The 23372-nt window shown below is 32.5% G+C and overlaps 1 protein-coding gene across 1 annotated transcript; it reads left to right on the forward strand.

Annotated features, from left to right (window-relative positions):
- The first annotated feature begins 6383 nt into the window (after positions 1 to 6383).
- Positions 6384 to 22718, forward strand: LOC140440594 (prostatic acid phosphatase-like). Its single transcript, XM_072530969.1, has 4 exons — positions 6384 to 6510; positions 16168 to 16269; positions 18923 to 19457; positions 22261 to 22718. The coding sequence occupies exons 1-4, from the start codon at positions 6430 to 6432 to the stop codon at positions 22692 to 22694; spliced, it is 1152 nt and encodes a 383-aa protein (XP_072387070.1). The 5' UTR covers positions 6384 to 6429; the 3' UTR covers positions 22695 to 22718.
- The last annotated feature ends 654 nt before the right edge of the window (positions 22719 to 23372 follow it).

Here is a 23372-nt window from a genome sequence, read left to right on the forward strand (position 1 = left end):
ATGTCTATCCCACCATACTGAGGTATGTATGGGTGTATGTAGGTAATTTCTTCCTCTGTTGATGCCTTTTTCGTGATTATAAAGTATTTGAATTTATACTTTCCTTTGATTGTTACGTTGTCATCAATCTGTAGATCTTCAATGTCTTCTTCACTTGTAGATAGGTACTCTGTTTTCGCCAGGTTAATATCTAGGCCAGCCTTGATATATTCTTCTTGTAGTTTCTTCATCATGTAGCTGAGGTCGTCTTGGTCTTGTGTAATCACTACTTGATCGTCTGCAAAGCTTAACGTATATAGGTATTCGTTCCGTACCGGTACTACCATGCCTTCGCATTTTCTTTTCCATGTAGTCAAGGCTTTTTCTAAGTATATTTTGAATAGGGTTGGAGAAGTGGAACAACCCTGCAGAAGCCCTTTTGTTGTGGTGAAGTCTCCTATGATTCTTGTTCCCATTTTAATGAACACTTTTTTTTCTTTATACAGAGCTTTTGTAGCTTCTATGAGTTCCGTCTGTATTTCTAATTTGTACATTGCCTCCCATAGTTCTGACCTTAATACAGAGTCATACGCCTTTCTCGGGTCCACAAATGCCAAATGTATATCTCTAGTCTTTGCTTTTTTTTCCAAAAGTTGTTCCAGTGTTTATATGTGGTCTATGCATGATCTTCCTACCGTGAAGCCTGCTTGATCCTCCCCGATTTTGCCTTTTATCGCTTGCTCTATCTTTTCTCGCAGTTTCTTTCCATATAATCTCCTATTGATGATATAACGCTTATTCTTCTGTAGGTTTCGCATCGTTTTCTATCTCCTTTCTTAAATATAGATGTCATATATGCCTTCGTCCATTCTTTTGGGAGCTGATCTTCATGTACGGCTTTCTGAAATATCCATTGTATTATCCGGTGTAATTTTTTTGACCCGTATTTTATAAGCTCAGGTGAGATGCCTTCAGGTCCCGGTGCTTTCTTATTTTTGATTGTTTTTATGGCTGTTCTCATTTTCCTATCTGTTATTTATATTTCTATTTCTTCACAAGATCTATCACTCCATTAATGGAAAGATTGCATTAACTGCCTTTTAGAGTATAGCATGTGCCTTTAATATTGCAATATAAAATTCTGATTCTAACAAACCTGCAAGGAGACAAAATTTTGGTCAAAATACCTAAAGAGTGGCCACAGAGACAGTGTCAAAACATCAAATGAGGTCGTCTATCTAGGAGTAATACTAGATAAGCGGCTCATATGAAACTCCCATTTGGTAAGAATAACTAACACAGATTTTTCTTTGGACATATCGAAGGATCTGTGGGAAAATATGGGGTATAAAACTCAAACAGACGTACTAGCTATAAATTATAGTCAGACCTATGATTAAGTATGGTGCACTAATATGGTGGATGCTGAAAAAGAACCTAAATAAGCTTTAATGACAATTATGCTTAATTATAACAACGGCAATGTCTACTGCCCCAACATTCTCTATGGAAGTCATGCGTGACCTATCTCAATTTTATATATGGATGGAGAAGGAGGCCAAGGTAGGAGCATATAGAAATCTGATAAGACGCCAGGAAACAGGGCAGGAGTATACCGGGATCAAATCTGGAGAGATAGGGTTTTAAATGATACCAGATGCAATATAATCTAAATAATGTTTCGAAACGCCGTTTACCGCCCTCTTTCGAAAGAGTGACGAAGGGAAGTCAAATAAAACCAATTTCATAATAGCATATCAATGATGGTACACATATCGCTCTAAAATCGATGAAGAAGTAAAAACTAAAGTGGAAATCATGGCTAAGCCTTAGTGAAAGACTAAATCATCATTTTACTATCTTCCAAGCAAAAATGTATGCTATTAGTATGGTATAATTAGACCAAAACCATGACATCCAAAGTAAAAATTATTCTCTAATATCAAATTGTTCTATATAGTTCTACACTTATAGTGTTCGGTAAATAGTTATAATATTTCAAATGTCGAGTTTGGGGGGGGGGGTGGGAGTGGAGGTAGTAGTCGATAAATTAGTAGTTTTTAACGTTTTTCGCAAATATTTCTAAAACTATGCGGTTAAGCGTAAAGAAGGTTATATATTGACGTCAAATTTAAAACAAGAAATGTTAAATGCTTATTTGTTCTAAAATCAACTATTCCGGAGTTAGGAATGATGTAAAAGTGGAGCTTTTCCGTATTTTTTTATATTTTTTGGGAACATTATAATATAATTACTGAGGAATCTATTTTTTTCCATGATTGTGTTTTGTAAATGTAATTTGATATTTAAAAGGTCTGTGCCATGATACTGATAAGCCCTTGAAGGAACGTCAACCACATCATCTTGTTAAGGGACGATACTTTGTAAGGAAAAAAGGCTCCACAGAGCTGGCAATATAAATTTGTGATATGGAGAAACCTACTCAGAACTTTCTATGGGTAATGTTGTATAAATATCTTGACAACAGTAAATTCCAACAAAATAACTTTAAATAGTCAAAATATTTTTTGCATAATAATGATGAATGATGATTATAATGCAATGAGTTTCAAGTAAACTTATTTATTAGTTCAAGTAAACTTATTCATCTGTTTCAGTCCTCTTCAAATATAAAATCCTCCTCTTCTACATCTTCGTCTATGATAATTGTGTCCCTATTATTACATCTTAGGCCTAAGTAATTGCAGTATATGTTTAAGCAGTTAAGACCACTCTTTCTATACTCATAGCTATGGATGCATTCGTCTTTGCAAGTACACACTATGGGGTAGTAATTCCTCGAGAACTGCAGCACGTTCTGTTGTAATTGGTGTCAGGTGTTCGTTGTTCTTTCAACCTTACTCGAGCAGACTCTTCTTATCATTCAGCTCCTGTTGAACTTGAAAAAAATCTAGATCTTCCATGTTCCTGGCACCAAACATCGCAAGAAGGAAATGCTTTCTGACGTCAGCTACTACACTGGGATCAGCTTTGGGGTCGTTCAAGACTAGAAGTTTTTTACAAAGAGCGTTGTTGTCTTGCACTTTTCTATACGGTGTAATTTTTATCTTTTTGTAGATAGCTGATACCGTGTCATATCCTCTAAAGGCGTATATTTTATTTCAAGGAGTACATCCTTCATATTTATCATACCTCGCCAAATGTCAGCAATAGTGTAGAATTTTTTTCTGATGGCGCGTGGACAGTCAACAAAACTGGTAGGTCGGTGTCATCACCAATGAAATAAGATTCAACATCTTTCTTAGCTTCATCAATAGCTGTTAAAACTAATAATAAGTCAGCGTCACCCGATGTTTGCTGAACTGCGCAATCACAGTGTTGTAAGTGTGCTGTGAGAAGTGGAATAAGCCCCATTTTGTTGTTAGCGTTAGCTAAAAATTCACTTTGGTTTATATATATATATATATATATTATATATATATATATATATATATATATATATATATATATATATATATATATATATATATATATATATATATATATATATATATTTAGGGATTCTACAGTATTCACTGCCTTCCCTCGCTCAACCGTTTCCATCTCTCTCTCTGTTGTTTCATTCTCCATCGTTTAGGCCTCTCTTACTCATGGCGTCGTCTACTTCGTATCTCCAGGATTTTCGGGGTCGTCCTCTTTTCCTCCTTCCTATAGGGCTCCATTCGGTTATTCTCTTTATCCATCTGCTGTCGCTAGTTCTTCTTACATGTCCATACCACTTTAGTCTTTTTTGTTCTATATACATATGTTAGTATGTCTGTTTCTACTGATGTTCTTTGCTTTATTTCGTCATTACTTCTCCTATCCATTCTTGTTACTGTGCAGCATCTACGCAGGCATTCCAACTCTGTTGCTACTATGTTACTTTGGTTTATAATTACATGAATTGAGTCTTTAACTTCTACTTCAATGCTAGAACGTGCTCTGCCTAGGTGCTCTTTATCTTTCGTATTTCCTTGCTTTCATCCATCGAGCACAATAGTCGCTGCTCCCAATTAAGTAATTACGTAGTCTCTTTATTGCTCGCAAATTTGTTTGATAGTAGCTAGGCGACGCCACATAATACGATGAAGGAGCTGACCTTCATCAATGAAGTATGATATTGTCCCTGAATCTTGAGTACTGATGATTCTTTTGTGTCTGGAACCAAAACAGTAACCATTGAAGATTTGCTTCCTTTTTTCATTAAGCCAGATTCGTTGAACAAAGATTCGTCGCACATAGTGCATAATGAAATATTTCTTTAACTCTCCCATCACTCCTTTTTGTGCATAAAATCCGATGTAAGAGAGTGTTTAGATTTAAACATACCGTGATGGTGTTAGTTGTCATCAACCTGGTTATAGAGGCTAGGGACTTAACAGCTTACTTTCTTTTCAAGTGTATCTCAGTGAATGTTTTATTTTCAATGTGTTTTAAAGACATCGTTACGACTTTAACCCCTTTATCAAAGGTGACATATGAAATTGGACTGATAAAAATTGTAAATTGCAAATTCTGTTATGCTAATGACGAGACGGAGGAACACGATTTATGCAAGTGCCATGGCTGGATAATATAAGGCTCAATATATTTAAGCATTATCAACTCGAGACCTACAATTTTATAGAATACAAGGCTATAGTAGACTTTGTTAAAAAGGCTGAACCAAAGAGATAACTTTATCTTAACAATAAGCAACAATAGACCTTTTAGGTCGAGTAGAAGGGTGGTGAAGCGTCCACTCATACTATAAGAAGAAGAACTTAGCGATCCAATTAAGTCTGGCAATGGGATCATTAATTAGCCTATATTTGTATACTGCTAAACGCAGCTCTTTCGTGTAATTTTCCACCTGCAAGACAATGGGATAAAACAAAAATTCTATGAGCTATTTATTGTTCAGCCCGATCATAGATTACACAATGAAAAGGTAAGAACAACAAAAGGATACCAACTAGGAGAAAAACTACTTAAAATAATTTGATATACAGACAATTTAAATATTAGTTACAACTTATGCTTCACCAATTTAATATAACTTAAATGCCAGAAAAATTAACATGTAAATTTCGCAAAAAAAACAAAATGCATAGTTATAATAGCAAATTTACTAAAATATAAGTTTGAGATTGAGCGACAAATAATAAATCAAATTATGGAGTTTAGATATTTGGGCATTACACTGTGTAGCTACGAAAAGTTCAAAACATAAATGAAATATTAAGTAAATAGAGTAACCAGAGCCTCAGAATGCCTGGAAACAGTATCAAGAAATAAAAATATCGAGAAAGAGAGAAAAAAACAATGTGAAACAGTTCTCAGACCAATAATTACGTATGCAGCAAAAACATGATCAAACACAAAGAGAATAAAAAGAATGCTAGAAGCAGCAGAGATGAACACCCTTATAAAAAATGATGGTAAGAGACTATAGGAGAGGGCTAGAAGTACAGATATACAACGGAAATTGATAAGGACTGGTAACGAGAGAGAAGAGTAAAATGGAACGATCATATAAACAAAATGATAAAAAATAAGGTAGTAAAGACGAAGAGAGACGGTTATCCAATGGAAGACGATCATTGGGAAGAACACGAAAACGATAGAACGACAACTTACTGGGGCAAGATTGAAGAATAGACCGTTGTGTCTACATAAAAAGAGGGAGATACACCTATAAATAATCTAGGTTTAAACAGATCAGAAACAAATTCAGATAACACATAGACGTAAAATACAAGATAGACGTTGTAATACGAGCCCGTTCCGCCAGTGCGACATAGAAAACTGACTCAAAGGTTTTACGACAGAGAAAACTGTCTAATTTGCCAGGTTAATCGACCACTTGACCTAAATAACCAACGAGAAGGGCACATTTTCGATAAACCTGACCCATTAGACAGAGATGCAGGGACTGCTTTGCCCTAGTTTTCTCTGTCACACTAGGGAAACGTGACTGTATTGCTACAGTAAGTCTATCTTGTATAATGTTTATGAGATAACAATAACTTAATAGACAGTTATTTTAACTGCATCGAAAATAATATTTTTAAAAGTCAATTGTAAAAATATTTAATGAGGGGACACTCTAAAACAAATAATAATAAAACATCAATTATCGTAATTTATAACAACTTTAACGAAAAAATAGTAGTTTAAAAAACGAAATTAATCAAACCATAAATATCTGTCATACTTTTGCATCAACACGTCTTACAATCTTACAATGTCAATATAATATTTTTAGCTAAATGGTTATTTTTGAAGATTTTGCGATAACCGTAGAAATTTTCTTTTATAATTTTGTTGAATATGTTTACCTACTTATTTACTTTTTACGATTCTATTTTGTGTATTCCATTTTCTAAATAATCAACACAATAATAAATGTTTTAAACAGTTTTGATATATATACACGAAAAATGACGGCATGTTCTCAAACTAACGATGGGCTTTATAACTTCTGTTGTCTTTGTCAGTTTACTGGCGATTTCTGGAGTCACTGCCGAGTTAATAGCAGTTGTACAGGTAAGTGCTGATTAAATGTGTTTTAGTTTAAACTCATTTTTCCGATTCTTTTTTTCTTATTTAAGGCGCGTCTTTTGTACAACTTTAAAATATTTAGCTCACGTTAAAATTTTATTTTGATTAGTTTCCATTTAGAGATTATTTCACAACACACCAAATGATTAAATTAATAAATAATGAATGAATAAATCAATTGAGTTATTTTTAAAAAAAAATTTTATTAAATATTTACTACTGTTTTTAATAAAATTCGGTCCCGTGTTTTAGAAAATATTTAGTCCAGAAATTGTATTAATACATCTTCCAATATATAAAAAAGAAAAATTATCTTACTTAAAAAAATTACAGTAATATTTAAAATTGTTATCCGTTTATATTCATACTTACTTATTTATTCCTTAATCCTTGTTAACCTTTAAGGTGTATGGCATTCAAGGTTTTGGAGTAAAAGGCTCTGAGAATGCCGCGGTCATTGGCCATCGACTACTCTTCTCTACAATTTTTCCTCACCTCTTCAGCGCTTTTGCAATCTCACTATTTAACGTCCTTTCTAGTCTGCCTCTTCTTCGTTGTTCGTCCACTGCTGCTTGCCATACTTACTTTTACTTTTCTACGGATCTAATGGACGAACCAAATCTTTGTTCGACTTTGTCTCTAAGATCAAAACAATATTACATTGTTCCCGTATAAAATTATTTCTTAATCTATCGCTTCTTGTCACTTACAAAATCGCTCTTAAGTACCGCATTTCACACGCTTTTGTCCCTGTCACCTTAAGTCGATGTTTCTGAGCCGTATATCAATATCACTTCCTCCAGCCTTATTGGAAAATACAATAAGCTAAATTTTGTTGAGGTTGGTTTTCATTTTGTATTTATTAAATTTCTCTAACGAACTCTAACGTGTTCCACACTTCTTTGTGATTATTATTCATTAATGTAACAGACAAGGGAGTAGTACCCCTCCTGGTCTTACACCCATTTTCGTAATAAATTCTTTCAATTGTTGGCTGTTCATTCCGGTCATATTTCTTGTACAGCTATAAATATTTTTGAGAGCTGGCAGTAGTTTTTAATCAACCCCTTTCTATTTAATAACTTTCCATATTTCTTCCAGTAATACTAATTTAAAAACTTTTCAAGATCTACAAATTCGAAGTATAGTTTATCGTTGTAATATAGTGCTTTCTCTGCGACAGCATTGGCTGTTGTACTGTGAATTTTAAATTTGTTTTACCCATTCCTGGTCTAAAGCAGCATTGACTACCACCTAATGTTTTTTCAACACCATTTCTTAATCTTTTTGTCTAGAATTATCTCGTATACATTGTATACTTCGCTCAGAATAAATATGCCTCTGTAATTTGCGCAATTCTTATATTCTTTTTTGTATATTAAGAAAATGTTCGCAAGAGTCCAGTCTTTAGGAATACGGTTGATTTTTAGACTAAATTTATAATTTTTTGCAATAATGTTACTCCGGCTTCTGTGATGTATTTTATCATTTCCTGTTAGGAGTCTACCGCTGTCCCGTTCTTTAATCAGTTTATCGAGTCCATTATTTCTTCCTATGTTATTTTATCTCTTAATTTTTTTTTTAATAATTGTAGTGGTCTCGAGATTGGGTTGCTATCGCTCTTTAATACATTTGTCTGCATGTAGCACCCCTTTAAAATATTCGTGCCACCTCTCCATTATATGCTCTACTGTGAGTAGCAGCTTGCCGGTTTATTTTTTAATAAATCTTGTGGTATCTTCTTTACCCTTTTTTTAACATTTGTGTGTACTATAAAGTAGCTTACCATTTCCTATGCTGTTGCTCTCCATTTTACGCCCAAACGTTTTCTTGTTTCTTAGCGTTTTATATTTTCTCTTTTACTACTCCTCTTCGCTTTTATACTTCTCATATTTATCATTATTTCTTTGTCCCAGATATGTTTTTTAGAGACTCCTCTTTAATTGTATTTATTTAATTGTATAATTTAAAATTGTAGTGTATTTTTCATGCGCTGTGAATTACTAACAGTATATCCACAAATGTTTTTAGCTACTTGGTACACTGTGTTTTTGCATGGTTCCCACATACTTTTGATATCTGTATGTTTATTCCAATTTATGCTCTCTAGCTTCTCTGTAGATCTGCCTTGATATCTTTCCCTACCATCTAAGTTCAATAATTAGTAATTGATCAGGAATCTAGCTGTAACAATTTTCATAAAATCAAATATATCTTAACAGAGATTATCCCAATTATCATTAATTAATCACTCAACGCTACTCTAATTTGTTATAAATAAAATTAAACTTTCATTTATGACCAATAAGCCTGTAACCACATCCGTAAAAACTGCTTACTAAAATAATTATCAACAGACTGTCAAATAACTTCGATAGTTACCAGCCTGTTAAATAAGCGGGATTTCGTAAAAGTTATAGTACCATAGAATACCTCCAGACAATACAGACACTTATCGAAAAGTATAACGAATACAGTGAAGATCTTCATATGGTATTTGTAGATTACAATAAAGCATTCGATTCTGTAGACCTCTGGGCCGTATTAAAAAGAAAGAATAACGCGAGGATTGATTCCAGATATAAAATACTTCTAAAATACATATATGACAATATAACTCGGCAAATAAGCATAGCAGACGGTATAACAACAAGCAACATAAGATCGGAAAGAGGAGTTAGACATAGAAACACTATCTATCCAAAATAATTTTCTCTTGCATTAAATAAATGGTAGAAGTTAAATTGGGAACAACGCGAAATTAAAACCAATGTCAGATTTTAAAAATGTAAGAATTGCCGATGACATAGTACTCATAAATAGCAATACAGAGGAACATACTAAAGGAGCATAAATAAGAATCTGCAAAAATCGGTTTAAACATTAATTTAAATAAAACAAAAGTAATGTCAAACAATATATATATATATATATATATATATATATATATATATATATATATATATATATATATATATATATATATATATATATATATATATATATATAGAATTTTATAGAACTATTACAAAATTAAATGGCATAGAAAACTATAAGAATCTGAAAAACTTGGGCAGCAGTAGAAAGATTCAGTGTTGTGTTGAAAAATAAACATATACCAATAAACAATAAATTTAATAAATTTAAAGAAAATTGTATTCAACGGCTGTATTCTACCAGTTGTGACCTATAAAATGAAGACCGTGACACTTACAGAGTTATCAACCAATAGGTTAAGACGGAGGGATAGGTTAAGACAACACAGAGGGCCATTGAATGAGCTATGTTAGAAGTTTATCTGAGAGAACAAAAATATACGAAATAAGGACGTGCGAAGCAGAATGAAGATGGAGGATGTGATTGGAAGAATTGCGCAAAAAACATTATATATTGGAGGCCACGCGAGTACAGTCGTAGTATAGGAACAATCCAAAAATGTTGGCTAGCCGACATCAAAGCAAAAGAGGGTAGAAACTGGCACGAAATAGCACAAAACAGAGAAGAGTGGAGAACTCATGGGAAGGGCATTGTCTGGGACTAGATGAAAACAGGCTAAAGAAGAAGAAGAATTATTTCTGTGATTATATGGTGCACAGATAGTTGTAGTTCTTTACTTGTTTATAAGTTTTCCCGTTAACTGTTTACCTTTCGTCATTATTTTGTAATGATTTTGAAATCCTTAAAAATTCTTTTTTTTTTATTTTCATATTTATTTAAAGATTCGTTTGCACAATCTTGTCAACAAACTCTCTTGTCCAGTCTCTACAAATCCTTGAAATTGTCTGCAAAGTAACTGTATCATTACATATCTAATACTACCCCTAAGGAACAAATTAAATAAGTCCGACGCAATCAACATTATCAAATAGATTCTGATATCGACCTCTGAAGTCAAACGTGGTTTAAAAGAAGCTCCACATAAATCCAGTTTTTAGGTATTAAAAAGCATCAAACTAATTACAGTTTTACTTAAAAAAAGAATCTAAGTGATTTATCTCACCATAAGTATAAAATCTGTGAGTACAAATATTTATTTAATCTAAATAATTAACATTTAAGTTAAATCCACGTAAACAAGAATCAATTTTGGTTATAAAGCAACAACTTTTTACTGCTACCGTTTATCAGTTCTAATATCAAGGGGACAGGACCGGACTAGGTTTTTAAGAATTATCGACGATAATAATTAAAAATGGATAATTTTCCGCCTCTTGGGGCCCTTGAACAAGAACTGAAGCAAAGTTCATCAAATACAAATATGAAACAATCTTTTGCAACTGTCACAAATCAAAATGTACCTAAATTTCCATCCAAAACACAAGCAATAGTTTTTCCTGCGCTGGAAAATACAAAGTTGGAAGACTATCTATTTGCAGTTGGTAATTTAAAGCATCCAAAAAATATTCTCTTCTCCTCTAGAATGTCAAATGGTCGAATTTGCATTTATCTAACAAGCGAAACTTTAGTTAACAATTTTCTACAAATTAACAAAGGGATAATAACTGTAAACCATAAAAAAATTCAGGCTCGTAAATTAATGCCACCAAATGAAAGATTATTGATATCAAATGTTTGTCCTTCAATCCCACATTCAATTATTAAAAATGCACTTTCTAATTTGGGATTAACTTTGGTAACTCCAATAAATTTTTTAAAAATTGGTACATCAAATCCTAATTACAAACACATTTTCAGTTTCAGAAGGCATACTTTTATTTCTCCCCCAGTCTCATCAATACCCGACTCAATAATTGTGAATCACGAAATGACATCATATCGTATATTTCGTGTAATGGAGAAGGATCTATGTACTAATTGCAGGCAAGCGGGACATTCGGCTGGAAATTGCCCAACTACTAAGGAAACTCAAACATCTCAAACACAAAATGCTGCTCCAACTACTTCAACTGATCCAATAGACAATGAATACATTCCCCTAATGCGAAACATATCTTCCTCGGCTCCTATACTATCGACTAAACCGGATATCCATATTTTACCATCTACTCATGTTAAAGAAAGCACTGATTTTCAACAAATATCCCACGATCCTCCCTCCTCCAAATGATACTTCAGTAAATAACCCCTTTCCAGACCCTAAATTAAAAAAGCCAAAGTCTTCAATCACAGACATGGGAACCATTAAAGTAACTGACGATATAAAAAATTCAGCTAGACGAATATATGAAGATACTTCAGTATTCCATTCAATATCTTATGAAACATTAGTAGATATACTGGAAAATGCTCATGGTACCCCTGACCCAGTAGGCTTAATAAAAACGTATACAAATGATCTAGAAAACCTATTGAAACTTTTAAATCAACTACATGAGAATTTATCAAATAGGAAATCAAAAAATAGATGCACTAGACTTCGAAACAAAATACTTAAATCCATATAATCAGAAACTAACACCGAATCCGATAACAAAATTGTAAAAGATATATTATAATGGCTTTCTCAATTATCCAGTGGAACCTACGAGGATATTACACTCGCCTTGAGATATTACAACAAATGATTAAAAAACTTACTCCATCCATACTTTGTTACAGGAAGTATCCATACAGGAAACTCATTTTAAAAATACTAAAGTTCGTAATTTAAAACACTACACATGCACATATAAAAATAGAGAAAATGTAGACCATGCTGGTGGTGGCGTAGCAATTTACAGTCATTCATCCATCGATGTAGATATTCTTCAAATCAATACACAACTTGAAGCGGTCGCAATTACTATCAAAGGGCCTGTAAAAATGAACATATGTAATATATACATTCCACCTACACAAAACCCAAGCAATAATGAAATCTCAGACTTGATTAAACAAATACCTTCACCTCGTCTAATAGTTGGAGATTTGAATGAACATAATTAATTACATATGGGGATCAAAAATAATTACTCCATTAGGTCGCAGAATCAAATAATGTTGGACAACTTTCAGTTAAACCTACTAAACGATGAAAGAAATACTCATTTTGACATTTCTACTGGTAAATCCTCTGCCATAGACCTTTCAATATGTGATCCAGCATTATCAGCTACATTATCTTGGGATGTACTTTCCGATTTAAATGATAGTGACCATTTTCCGATTGTAATAACAAATCCTGACAGTATACAATACTCTTGTAATGTTGAAAAATGGAATATCTAAAATGCAAATTGGCAAGAGTATTATAATCTAATATTGATAGTCAAATTCAAGAGTTTTCCAATGTATTATTGAATGCCGCCGAAAAAGCCGTTGGTTAAATGAATTCTAAACAATTAAATTCGTCAGTCCCTTGGTGAAACTCTGAATGTCAAGAAGCTATTAAACTTTCAAAAACAGCAATAAATCGATTCAGGAAATATAATACACTTGAAAATAAATTAGAATTCAAACGACTAAAAGCACGAGCTAGATTTATAATTAAAAGAAGTAAACGTGAATCATGGAAAAAGTTTGTTTCAGAATTAAATTCATCTACACCAATTAATAAAGTATGGCAAATGGTACGAAAGATATCCGGGAAAAATACCCCAAACCACATTAACTTCTTAGAAGAAAAACAAAAAATATACACTTCCCCTCTAGACATAGCCAATATTCTAGCTAATAGTTTTGAAAGATTCTCAAGCGATGATGTTCTTCCTCCACATTTTTTGACCAAAAAAGAGAAAGAGGAATCCAAAGGTATTGATATACCGCCTGATGACCTTTCTCCTTTAAATTATCCCATAATCATGGATGAATTAGAATACTCACTCAATAATACTAAAAACTCTTCTCCCGGTCCTGATAACATCCCTGAAATATTTCTTTAAAAACTTCCTTCATCTGCAAAGAAACACTTCTTGCTGAATATCTATAATAATATATGGAGACATAGCAAGTTTCCAAAAATCTGGAGTTCATCTATTGTCATCCCTATTTATAAACAAAATCAACCAAAATCTCTGTCACATTCATATAGACCTATTTCTCTAACTTGTGTAATGTGTAAAGTTCTCGAGAAAATCATATCCAACAGATTAATGTGGTTTTTAGAAAATAATAAATTTTCGATTCCGAAAAAGTCGTTCAACACTGGATAATCTTATTAGTTTAGAGTCTGAGATCCATGAAGCAATGGCATGTGGACAAAAATGTATCGCTGTATTTTTTGACATAACAAGAGCATACGATACAGTTTGGCGACATGGTATTATTCAAACAATTAGTCGATGGGGAATAAAAGGTAATATAGCACAATTCATAAAAAATTTTCTATCTCATCGCACTTTTAATGTACGAGTTAACGGTACTTTATCTAATACAAAAATTCAAAAAAACGGAATTCCCTAAGGATCTAATTTAAGCGTCTCCCTATTTCTTATTGCAATAAATAATATTATCTCCACTTGTGTTTTACCAGGAAAAGCTAGACTCTTTGCAGATGATTTAATAATTTTTGTTAAGGGAATAAATGATAAAACCCTTCAGAACCATCTACAGAAAGTGCTATGGAATCTCGAATTATGGACAAATTCCACACGTCTTCAATTATCAACAACAAAATCAAAGGCTATGCTATTTTCAAAAAAAAGAAGTTATATCACTCCAGAATTAAAACTATTTAATAAAGAAATAAAATATGTTGAGAAAATTAAATGTCTAGGCATGACATTTGACAACAGATTATCCTGGAATCACCACATTCATGATTTAAAAAGTACTTGTCAATCTGCACTTAACATTATAAAAACTGTTGCACACAACACGTGGGGAGCAGACAGTAAAACACTGACCCTTATGTACAAGTCATTGATCAGGTCCAAACTCGACTACGCTTGTATTATTTATGATTCAGCAAAACCATATATCATAAAACAACTCGATCGAATACAAAATAGTGCTTTGCGAACTATACTAGGTGCTTTTTATACTAGCCCTACTGAAAGTTTACACTGTGAAGCTGGAGAAGTCCCCCTGGAATTCCGAAGAAAACAACTTTCACTAACATATGCGGCATCAATACAGGCAAATCCTATGAATCCTGTTAACCACTATGTAAATTCAGACCGTTTTAGGAATATCTTTAAAACTCATGCTAAGCTTGACCTTCCTTTTTATGAAAGGGTAAATAGATACCTCAATGAACTTGAATTCAAATTTCAAGATACCTATTGTATACCCGATATTAACACTGTTCCCCCTTGGACTGTTCCCATCCCATCTATCAATACCAAACTCTCCATATATAAAAAAGCAGATAACCATCCCAAAGCATTATATCAATATGTCCTCCAAGAATTCAAGACATACAGTAACCATACTCTTATATATACCGATGCCTCTAAAACTATAGATGGAGTGGGAGCAGCATTTATGTCTAATAAAACAAAAAGATTTATAAAACTCTCTAAATTAACATCCATTTACACAGCCGAATTAACCGCTATTCTCAATGCAATAAATTTTGTGGTAGAAAATAGTATCAAAAACCCTGTCATTATTACGGATTCCCTAAGTTCTGTAATTGCCCTAAATAACTTATATCCTAGTCATCCAAGTCTACTACTTATTAAATCAGCATTAAGCCAACTGCAAACTCTGAACATAAATGTCAACTTTGTATGGATTCCTTCCCATATTGGAATTGCTGGTAACGAAGAAGTAGATTCCTTGGCAAAACTAGCAATCTCGACTCCGGAAGCTGTAGAAATCAGAATCATTCCACATCTAGATATAAAACCTGTAATCAAGAACTTCATAATCAATGATTGGCAGACCAAGTGGAATCAATCAACATCCAAACTACGAGAAGTACAACATTCCATATTACCTTGGAAATCAACCCCAAATAAGCGAATACATCAAACCATCCTATCTCGTCTGAGAATAGGTCACACCGCCATCACCCATAAACATCTGCTGGAGAGTGAATTAAAACCACAGTGCTACTACGTATGTGATATTGTGCTCAGTGTTCGCCATATTTTACTGGAGTGTCCTTTATATCGCATGGAGAGACTTCAATATAAATTACAAGATACCTTACAAGCAATATTAAGTGACGGAACGGATATGAAAAATTTGACATCATACTTACATTCCATAAATGTACTAAATAAACTGTAAAACTCTAAATTGTTTAACGCCAATGACCCTATGAGGTTGAGGCATAAATAAATAAAAAAAAAATTATCAAATAAATGTAGAGATGCTTTAAATAATTCGTTAAAATGTCATGCGTATAGTATTAATGTATGAATCTTTGTTTAACTTTTTCTCGCTATTGTAGCACGCCTTATGGTTGTTGATTCTGCAAGGCCGAAAAGCTATTTGTTCACTGTTTTTAAACGCAATGAAAAGTATTGTTTCCTTTATTTTTTAATAGTAAGTTGACAAAATTAATTAAAATTTTCTATTTATGTGCAGTTGCTAGATAAATATGCGCCATGTAAAAAGTTATAACATCTTAAAGTTCTGCTAAATCTAAATTTTTCGACTTAAAATTGTTAATAACTTTTAAACTGTAATGTATTTACATATACAACATGTTTCATGTGTTTTAGTCGTACTTTACGATGAGATTCGTTGTAAATAAAAAAAAATGTTGGTGTGTATGTAACACTAGGTGTAACTGGATTTTTTTTACTCTAGGTAGTTCGACATGGTCAACGGACGCCGGTTAGATTCTTTCCCACAAACAAATATTCTGATATGTCGTATTGGGGAAACCTTGGTCCAGGACAACTAACAAATGTAAGAGTTAAGTATTATAAGTCAAAAATTAGAAACATAAAATCTATTTTTAAATTTAATATCTATCTTTATATTCAAAGTCTTGGTAACGGTACTATGTAAGCACTTTTATTATTCGTTAGCCTAGATATTGGTTGGGTATAAGTTTTTATTACTAGAAAGCGTATACTCAGCAACTTTATGCAGAGAATAACCAGCGAAAGATTGCAAACGAATTATCATCCCATTGCATTACAGTCCCCCGTATTTTTCGTGACAATATTCGTGACAATATTTCGTTACACCTGTACTTGACGTTTGTACTGTTCGTAGAAGACACAAAGTAATACATATCTCGAAGTTTGTCCGTGTTGTTAAATGCTCAATCGTTTTTCAAATAAACTCGTACCACCCTGTGGTACTGAATGGCAAACATGTCACCAGTTGAAGGTTAAGAAAAAACCTGAATGTACGCGTCTCCCAGTTCCCTACAGCCCTCTATTATAAGCCATGCAAGTTATTTTCGCATTGGTTGGTGGAACGTTTGATTTCGTAGTTTAATCACATTTAGAAATTTACTCGTTATATCTGCGCTCCGTATAGTTCAAGTAGAGGCAATCTATCTAATCCACACGCCGTGCTATTAGAATTGGCAACATTGCAACGTCGGTTAATGTAGGCCGTTCTTTAGAGGGCAGATCGTAGTCCATCTGTGTAAATTTCGATTTGTTAGAGGCACTATCACGTAATTTTAGAGATTATATATTTACTTATTCTTCTTATGGATTTGATGTCTGTGTAGGGTAATGAAAATTGTGTATTTACATTAATTAAACATGAAATGTACTTAAGGTATCCTGATGTCGAAAAATCAAAGAATTATGATCTAACATTACATACAGAAAGATTCTGTGAATATAATAAAATTAAAAGTAAAATTTTTAGAAATATTCACCTTAGTTTTCAATTATTTGAAGGAGACTTACACAAGCAACTTTAATATTATTTATCGATTTAACGATGAAATTAATACGCTTAAATCTGGAAAAGGGAACAATCATCAGTTATTCACAAGAGATGAGTATTATGCACTTTTAATGAAAGTTAAAACAACCAAAGACCTGAGGAAAGACAAAATACCTGAGGAATATCAATGGTTATCACGGTATCACTGTAAAAATTGGTAATGTCAAAAAACTCGTAGTGCCAGTAAAAAATGAAAGAGATCCTATTGTTTTTTATGTCTTTATGCAGAAAACTTTCGATCATTCACGAGTTGGAAATGGGGGTCGTAACAGAATGATAAAAGAGCTTAAGACAAAATATAAGAATATCACTGTGTAGTTTGTCATGGTTTACTTAAATCTTTGTGTACCGTTAAAAAAAAATGAGTATTTCAAAAAAAGAGGCTCGTTGTGAAGTCTATTTTAAGCCAAGCATTTAATTTGAGAGGTCAAGTCGATCTTATTCACATGCAGTCACAAGCAGATGGTAAGTACAAATTTATTACGGTCTATAAAGACCATCTTACCAAATTTGTCCGGCTCAGAGCATCATAAACCAAGCGTGTTGAAGAAGTTGCGTACCATTTCTTCGATGTGTGCACCATATTTGGAGCTCCACACATTTTACACAGTGATAATGGTCGAGAATTTGTAAACAAGGTTATTGAAGAAGTCTGTAGTATGTGGAGCGAACTGAAATTTGTCCACGGAAAACCCATATACAGCCAGTTACAAGGTTTGGTAGAGAGGGCGAATCAAGAGATCTAAAAAATGTTGGCCATATGGCCGAAAACAAACAAAACAAGTCAATGGTCGGAAGGCATAAAGTTCATCAAATTTATGAAAAGTAGAGCTTACCATTCCGGCATTAATGTTAGTCCATACGAAGCACTATTCGGTTGTAAGGGTAAAGTAGGATTAAAAACATCCTTACCTGCTGGTACTTTATCCGAAATCAAAAGCGAGATAAATTTAGAAGCAATATTAGCAGATCAGTGTAATAATGACGCTGATGATGGAGCAAAGCACCCTGGTAATGTGGATTTTATTAGTACAACCGAGGATTCATAGTTGGCGAATATTAAAGATCTAGGTAAAACTAACAACCCAATTAAACATAATGCGTGTGCGATAGTTGCTGCCAATGAGGAAGACAGTACCAATATTTTTCGAGTTGAAGAAAATGAGTGAAACAAAGATGGCACTGCAATTGACAAAACTTCAGAAGAAAATTCAAGAACTTGTTGAACAGTCACTTGTAAAACAAGCTGACAGAATGTTAAAACATTCTAATGATAGACTGCCTGTTGCAAATGTGGATCAAAGTGTTAGAGTGCGAATTTCAGAAGTTAATAGAGCTAAGGCCGATAGCCTAAATATTATTACCAATGCAATTCACAACGCTGCAAATGAAAAAATTCAAGCGCTGTGCGTAATTCTAATTGCCATAAAAGCTATTCCTGCAAAAATCTAGTTGGGATTTCTGATTAATAAATTATGTTTACATGTTTAACTTTATTACCAATACAAGATTGTTTTTGCTTACTACATGTATAGGTTATACTAGGTTTTTTGATTGGTAAATTCTGTTAATTGGTAATACCAATTATATTATATTTTTTAGTTTTAAAAAAACATTTACTTTTATTATTTAAAATATTATGTTATAGGAAGGCAAACGTCAACATTATGAACTGGGTCAATACACACGAAAAAGATATTCAAATTTCCTTCCACTTAAATATAATGGATCCAGTTTTTATGCTTATACAACAGATGTTGAAAGGACCCACATGTCAGCACAATGCAATGTTTATTCCCTCTTTCCAGCATTTGAGGAGCAGGTATGGCGTAGAAATGTAAACTGGCAACCAATTCCTATTCATCCCATCAGCATAGATGATTTTTCTGGTGAACCAGCTTGCCCAAACTTTCATGTAGTTAGGGCTACTATTTTAGATGATGATTTATCACAATCAATTGATGCAAAATATGCAGCAGTATACAAATACATAAACAAATATTCTGGATTAAACATAAAAAGTTTTAACGACATTCATCCCGTTTTTGATGATTTTAAAATTCAAGTTGACGTAGGACTTCCTCTTCCAGATTGGGCTAAAGCTATCTATCCAGAACCCATTACATCTATTGCAGGATGGCTTTTTGAATCCTACTCCAGAACATACCAGATGAAAAGATTAGGTAGGTGCTCTTTACAGTTTTTTGTCCATTTGTTTATATTTTTTGAGGTAAAGTTGGGTATGACTTTGGTAATTACAATTAGGGTGATCATCCCGTTACATTACTGTTGTACCTTTATACCAGAAGCATATATTGTGTAAAAATTTTTCTTTTTAAACATATCGATATATTATCTAAATATTTTTAAGCTTGTAATATCTTGTCTATTTAACTTCTGGATTTTGTCCTTATTTCTTTCCGTGATTGTTTTTATATTATTAATCCGGTTCGAAGGTTTCACATTGTTTCTTTGGACAAAATTCATTTTTACGATTGGTGGGTAGCTTTTCCAATCACTATCTACATTTTAATCGGGCTTGGAACCGGCTGTGGTAACCGCAGAGCTACTCAATCCACCCCGAAATTACATCAGACAGTGTTAATGGTTCAATGATAATATTGGGAGATTTTAAAACACAAACAGGTAACCAAGTAATCCTCAGAATTAAGCAAAAACACATTTTTTTCCAAAAAGACCAACACGAATATACATTCAATAACACTCTTGGACAAAGATTGTAACGTACTTAAACTATTTACTTATATACACAAACAATCTAGGCCTTTCTGTTCGTGTTGGAAGAGTTTGAGTGTGGTTCTTTCAAAAATTATATAGAAGCTGTTTGTATTATCTTTAAAATTAAAATAAATTAGGCGCCATTCCATAATAGTTTACTCGTAAGGAAACAAGCTCAGATAAAGAAATAAATGAAAAATTGAAAACAAAGCTAACCTTTATTATTTAAAAAAAAGTATTAAAATATTCTACTTAAAAGGTTGTAACATCCCAGAAAAGAAATAAACAGTCTGTGTTTAAGGTATTAAATTACAAATAAGAAGTGCTTATACAAAACTAAAGTTTCAATCATATCGTCAGACAACAAACATTTTATATGTTGGCATTAGATTATGAATGATAAATATAGAACATATTATTATATATTATAAAACATTTATCCCAAATTTCGAAATTCGTTCACATAAAAAATATATTTGTATATTTTTATATACAAATGTATATATATTTGTATATCTATATAATTAAAAGATCAATAATAAATCACTTCACTGTTTTTAGTTCATGGATAATTTTCACTGTTCAAAAAAAATATATAAAATTGGTACGACCTGAATTATCTAAATGCTTGTGTGGCTTGTAGAAAGGATATAATTTTTACCAAATAGGTATTCAAGCTGACAGAACGTTGAATCTATCGGCAACAGAAACATAATATCCACCATAAAAATATATAGGATTTGGCGGCTAAGTAAACGAGATATTCCACAAAAGACACTTATACCAAACAACGGCAATTCTTCGCATTTTCGCCAATAAACATACTTCTAGCAACTAATAGGTCTCCTGGTAAGGGTATAAAATAAATATTTATTTAAAAATACATAAAAGAAAATTAATTTTTCGTTAAGAGACCATTCAAACAAGATTTCGTCCTTTGAACGTTTAAAGAGAGAAAGGGAGATGAACGATATGACGTTTCATTTGTTTGTATTATCGTCTTGTATTTAAACTTATATTTTCGTTTTTACATAAGCTTATATCTGAACTCAACTATCAAACTTAAATCGAGCTTCGCAGGTCACAATGCTAGACAAAAAGACCAACGTTGAAACGCCACAATACAACATTGGAGATCTTACAATTGCAGACGATCAAGAGGAAGACCACAGATGAGATGGGTAGACGACATCAAAAAAATAGTCGGAAGAAACTGGAAGTATGTTGCTTAGGATAGAGATCGATAAAAGGTGTTCGGAGTGCCCTATATCCAAAAATAGACGAGGGAAACCTAAGAAGAACTAGAAAAAGATAAGCTTATATAAAAACGACATATTAAAATATAAGAAAACGATATCATCGAGGAAAGCTGGAAAAAAATTCAAAAATAACATACTTAACGCCTCCATAGAAGCACTTGGAGGGAGTAAAGTAACGAACACTAATATATAAAAAAATGCAATGATTTAGACAGGAAGTAAAGATAAAATGTGTAGAAAAGAAAACAGATTTTTTACAATAAAGAACACAACAAACACAATAGGCTTACAACCACTATAATCTGTGCCAAAAAAGCTAACAAAAGTACATATTAAAAAGCTTCTCGTTCATAAATACTAAACAAAGACCACGTTGCTCAAGTTAGGAGCTTCATTGATGGTGGGTAAAGATATAGATGATAAAAATTTTTAGATCAAAGACAGATAGATAAACGATAGATAACAATTAGGTGAAAACAGTTTGACAAAGAAAAACAAGAAACACGGAAAACAGCTAAACTGGAAAATCAAATGAGCGCTCATGAGTTTTAACGTGAAACTAATAAAGGAACGGTAAATTAAATAAATTTAACTAAAATTTCTCTTAGACCTGAGAAAATCATACGCTAGAAAACACATCAAAGAATTATCAAAAAAAATGAAATATTTATTCATAAGGTGTAAGACATTACATATTCAATAAAATACTTTAAAAAGATTTAAATGTCATCTCTACAAAAATAAAATAATAAATCTAGAAATTAGCTAACACGTATTTACTAAATATTCAAAAAAACATATTCTACATATAAGTATATTGCCATCAGTAAATTTACAAATAAAACAGGTTGTAGCCATTTAATTAAATGAAATAAGCTTCATACGCAAATTATGTAAATAAGACTTTAAATTTCCAAAATTCATAATATTTTAGATTATAATAATATTTATACTTACACTCTAATAATTATAATACTATTTGTTTTAGCAACAGGAAGATTTTTAAATAATATCGTAGAATATTTTGAAAATATGTCAGAAAATTGCAGCTACTCTCAAAAATATCAATTCTATAGTGGCCATGATCTCAACATCGCCTCAATTTTAAACTCTTTTGGAGCATTCAACCCACCCTACCCACCACAATTTGCGAGCACAATATATATGGAGCTCCATGTGGAAAATTGGCAACACGTTGTAAAAGTGTTTAGCAAAGACGGAAATAACATAAAACAAATCAGTGTTAGCGGATGTACATTAAGCTGCCCTTTATCTAAGTTTAGGCAAGTTCTAAGTCGGGTGTTAATTGATAAAGATACCCTTGATGAAGAATGCAGACAGATTGAAGAAGTCAGTGAATTGTCGCAGCAGTCTTTGAAATTTGCTGCGGAAAGTCTTAAAGCCAATAGCTTTTTGACGTAAAGTTTGGATATGTTGTGTATTGAAAGTGGTAAAAACTATGTGATATTGTTTATGTAATATTAATCTACTAATAACGTATTGTATTTTAACTTATTTAATACCTCTTAATAACAAATTTCTAATAAAGTGATATTATATAATTACATCAGTCCTTTTTATATTCAAGTAATTTATTCGGTTCGATAAAAAAGCAAAGCAAAGCAAATAGTCCTTGCCTTTAAACTATGTTATCTACGTCTTATATAAAAATTCTTTAACTATAACTTACTTAGTGTACACGCACCCACGAAAGAAAATGAAAACGACGGAAAAGATAATTTTACGGCACCTTAGACAACGAATATGATCGATGTCCACACCATGACGTGAAAATAATTGCCGGTTACCTGCAGGGGATTGCAGGAGCAATTTTTCCAACAAACTATAGGATCTGAGAGCTTGCATGAAGAGTCAAATGATAACGGATTGAGACTAACAAACTATGCAAGTACCAAAAATATTATAAAAGGAACAATATTCCTGAATAAAATAATATACAAAGAAACATAGAAATCACCTGATAGTGAAACCGTTAACCAGATAAATCACATCCTAATAGACTCAAGGCTTTCTTCCGACCTCATAGATGTCAGAAGCTACTGAGATCCAAACATAGATAGTGACCAATTTCTTGTAATG

The sequence above is a fragment of the Diabrotica undecimpunctata genome, chromosome 5 (genome assembly GCF_040954645.1).
Source record: "Diabrotica undecimpunctata isolate CICGRU chromosome 5, icDiaUnde3, whole genome shotgun sequence".
Taxonomy (NCBI): Eukaryota; Metazoa; Arthropoda; class Insecta; order Coleoptera; family Chrysomelidae; genus Diabrotica; species Diabrotica undecimpunctata.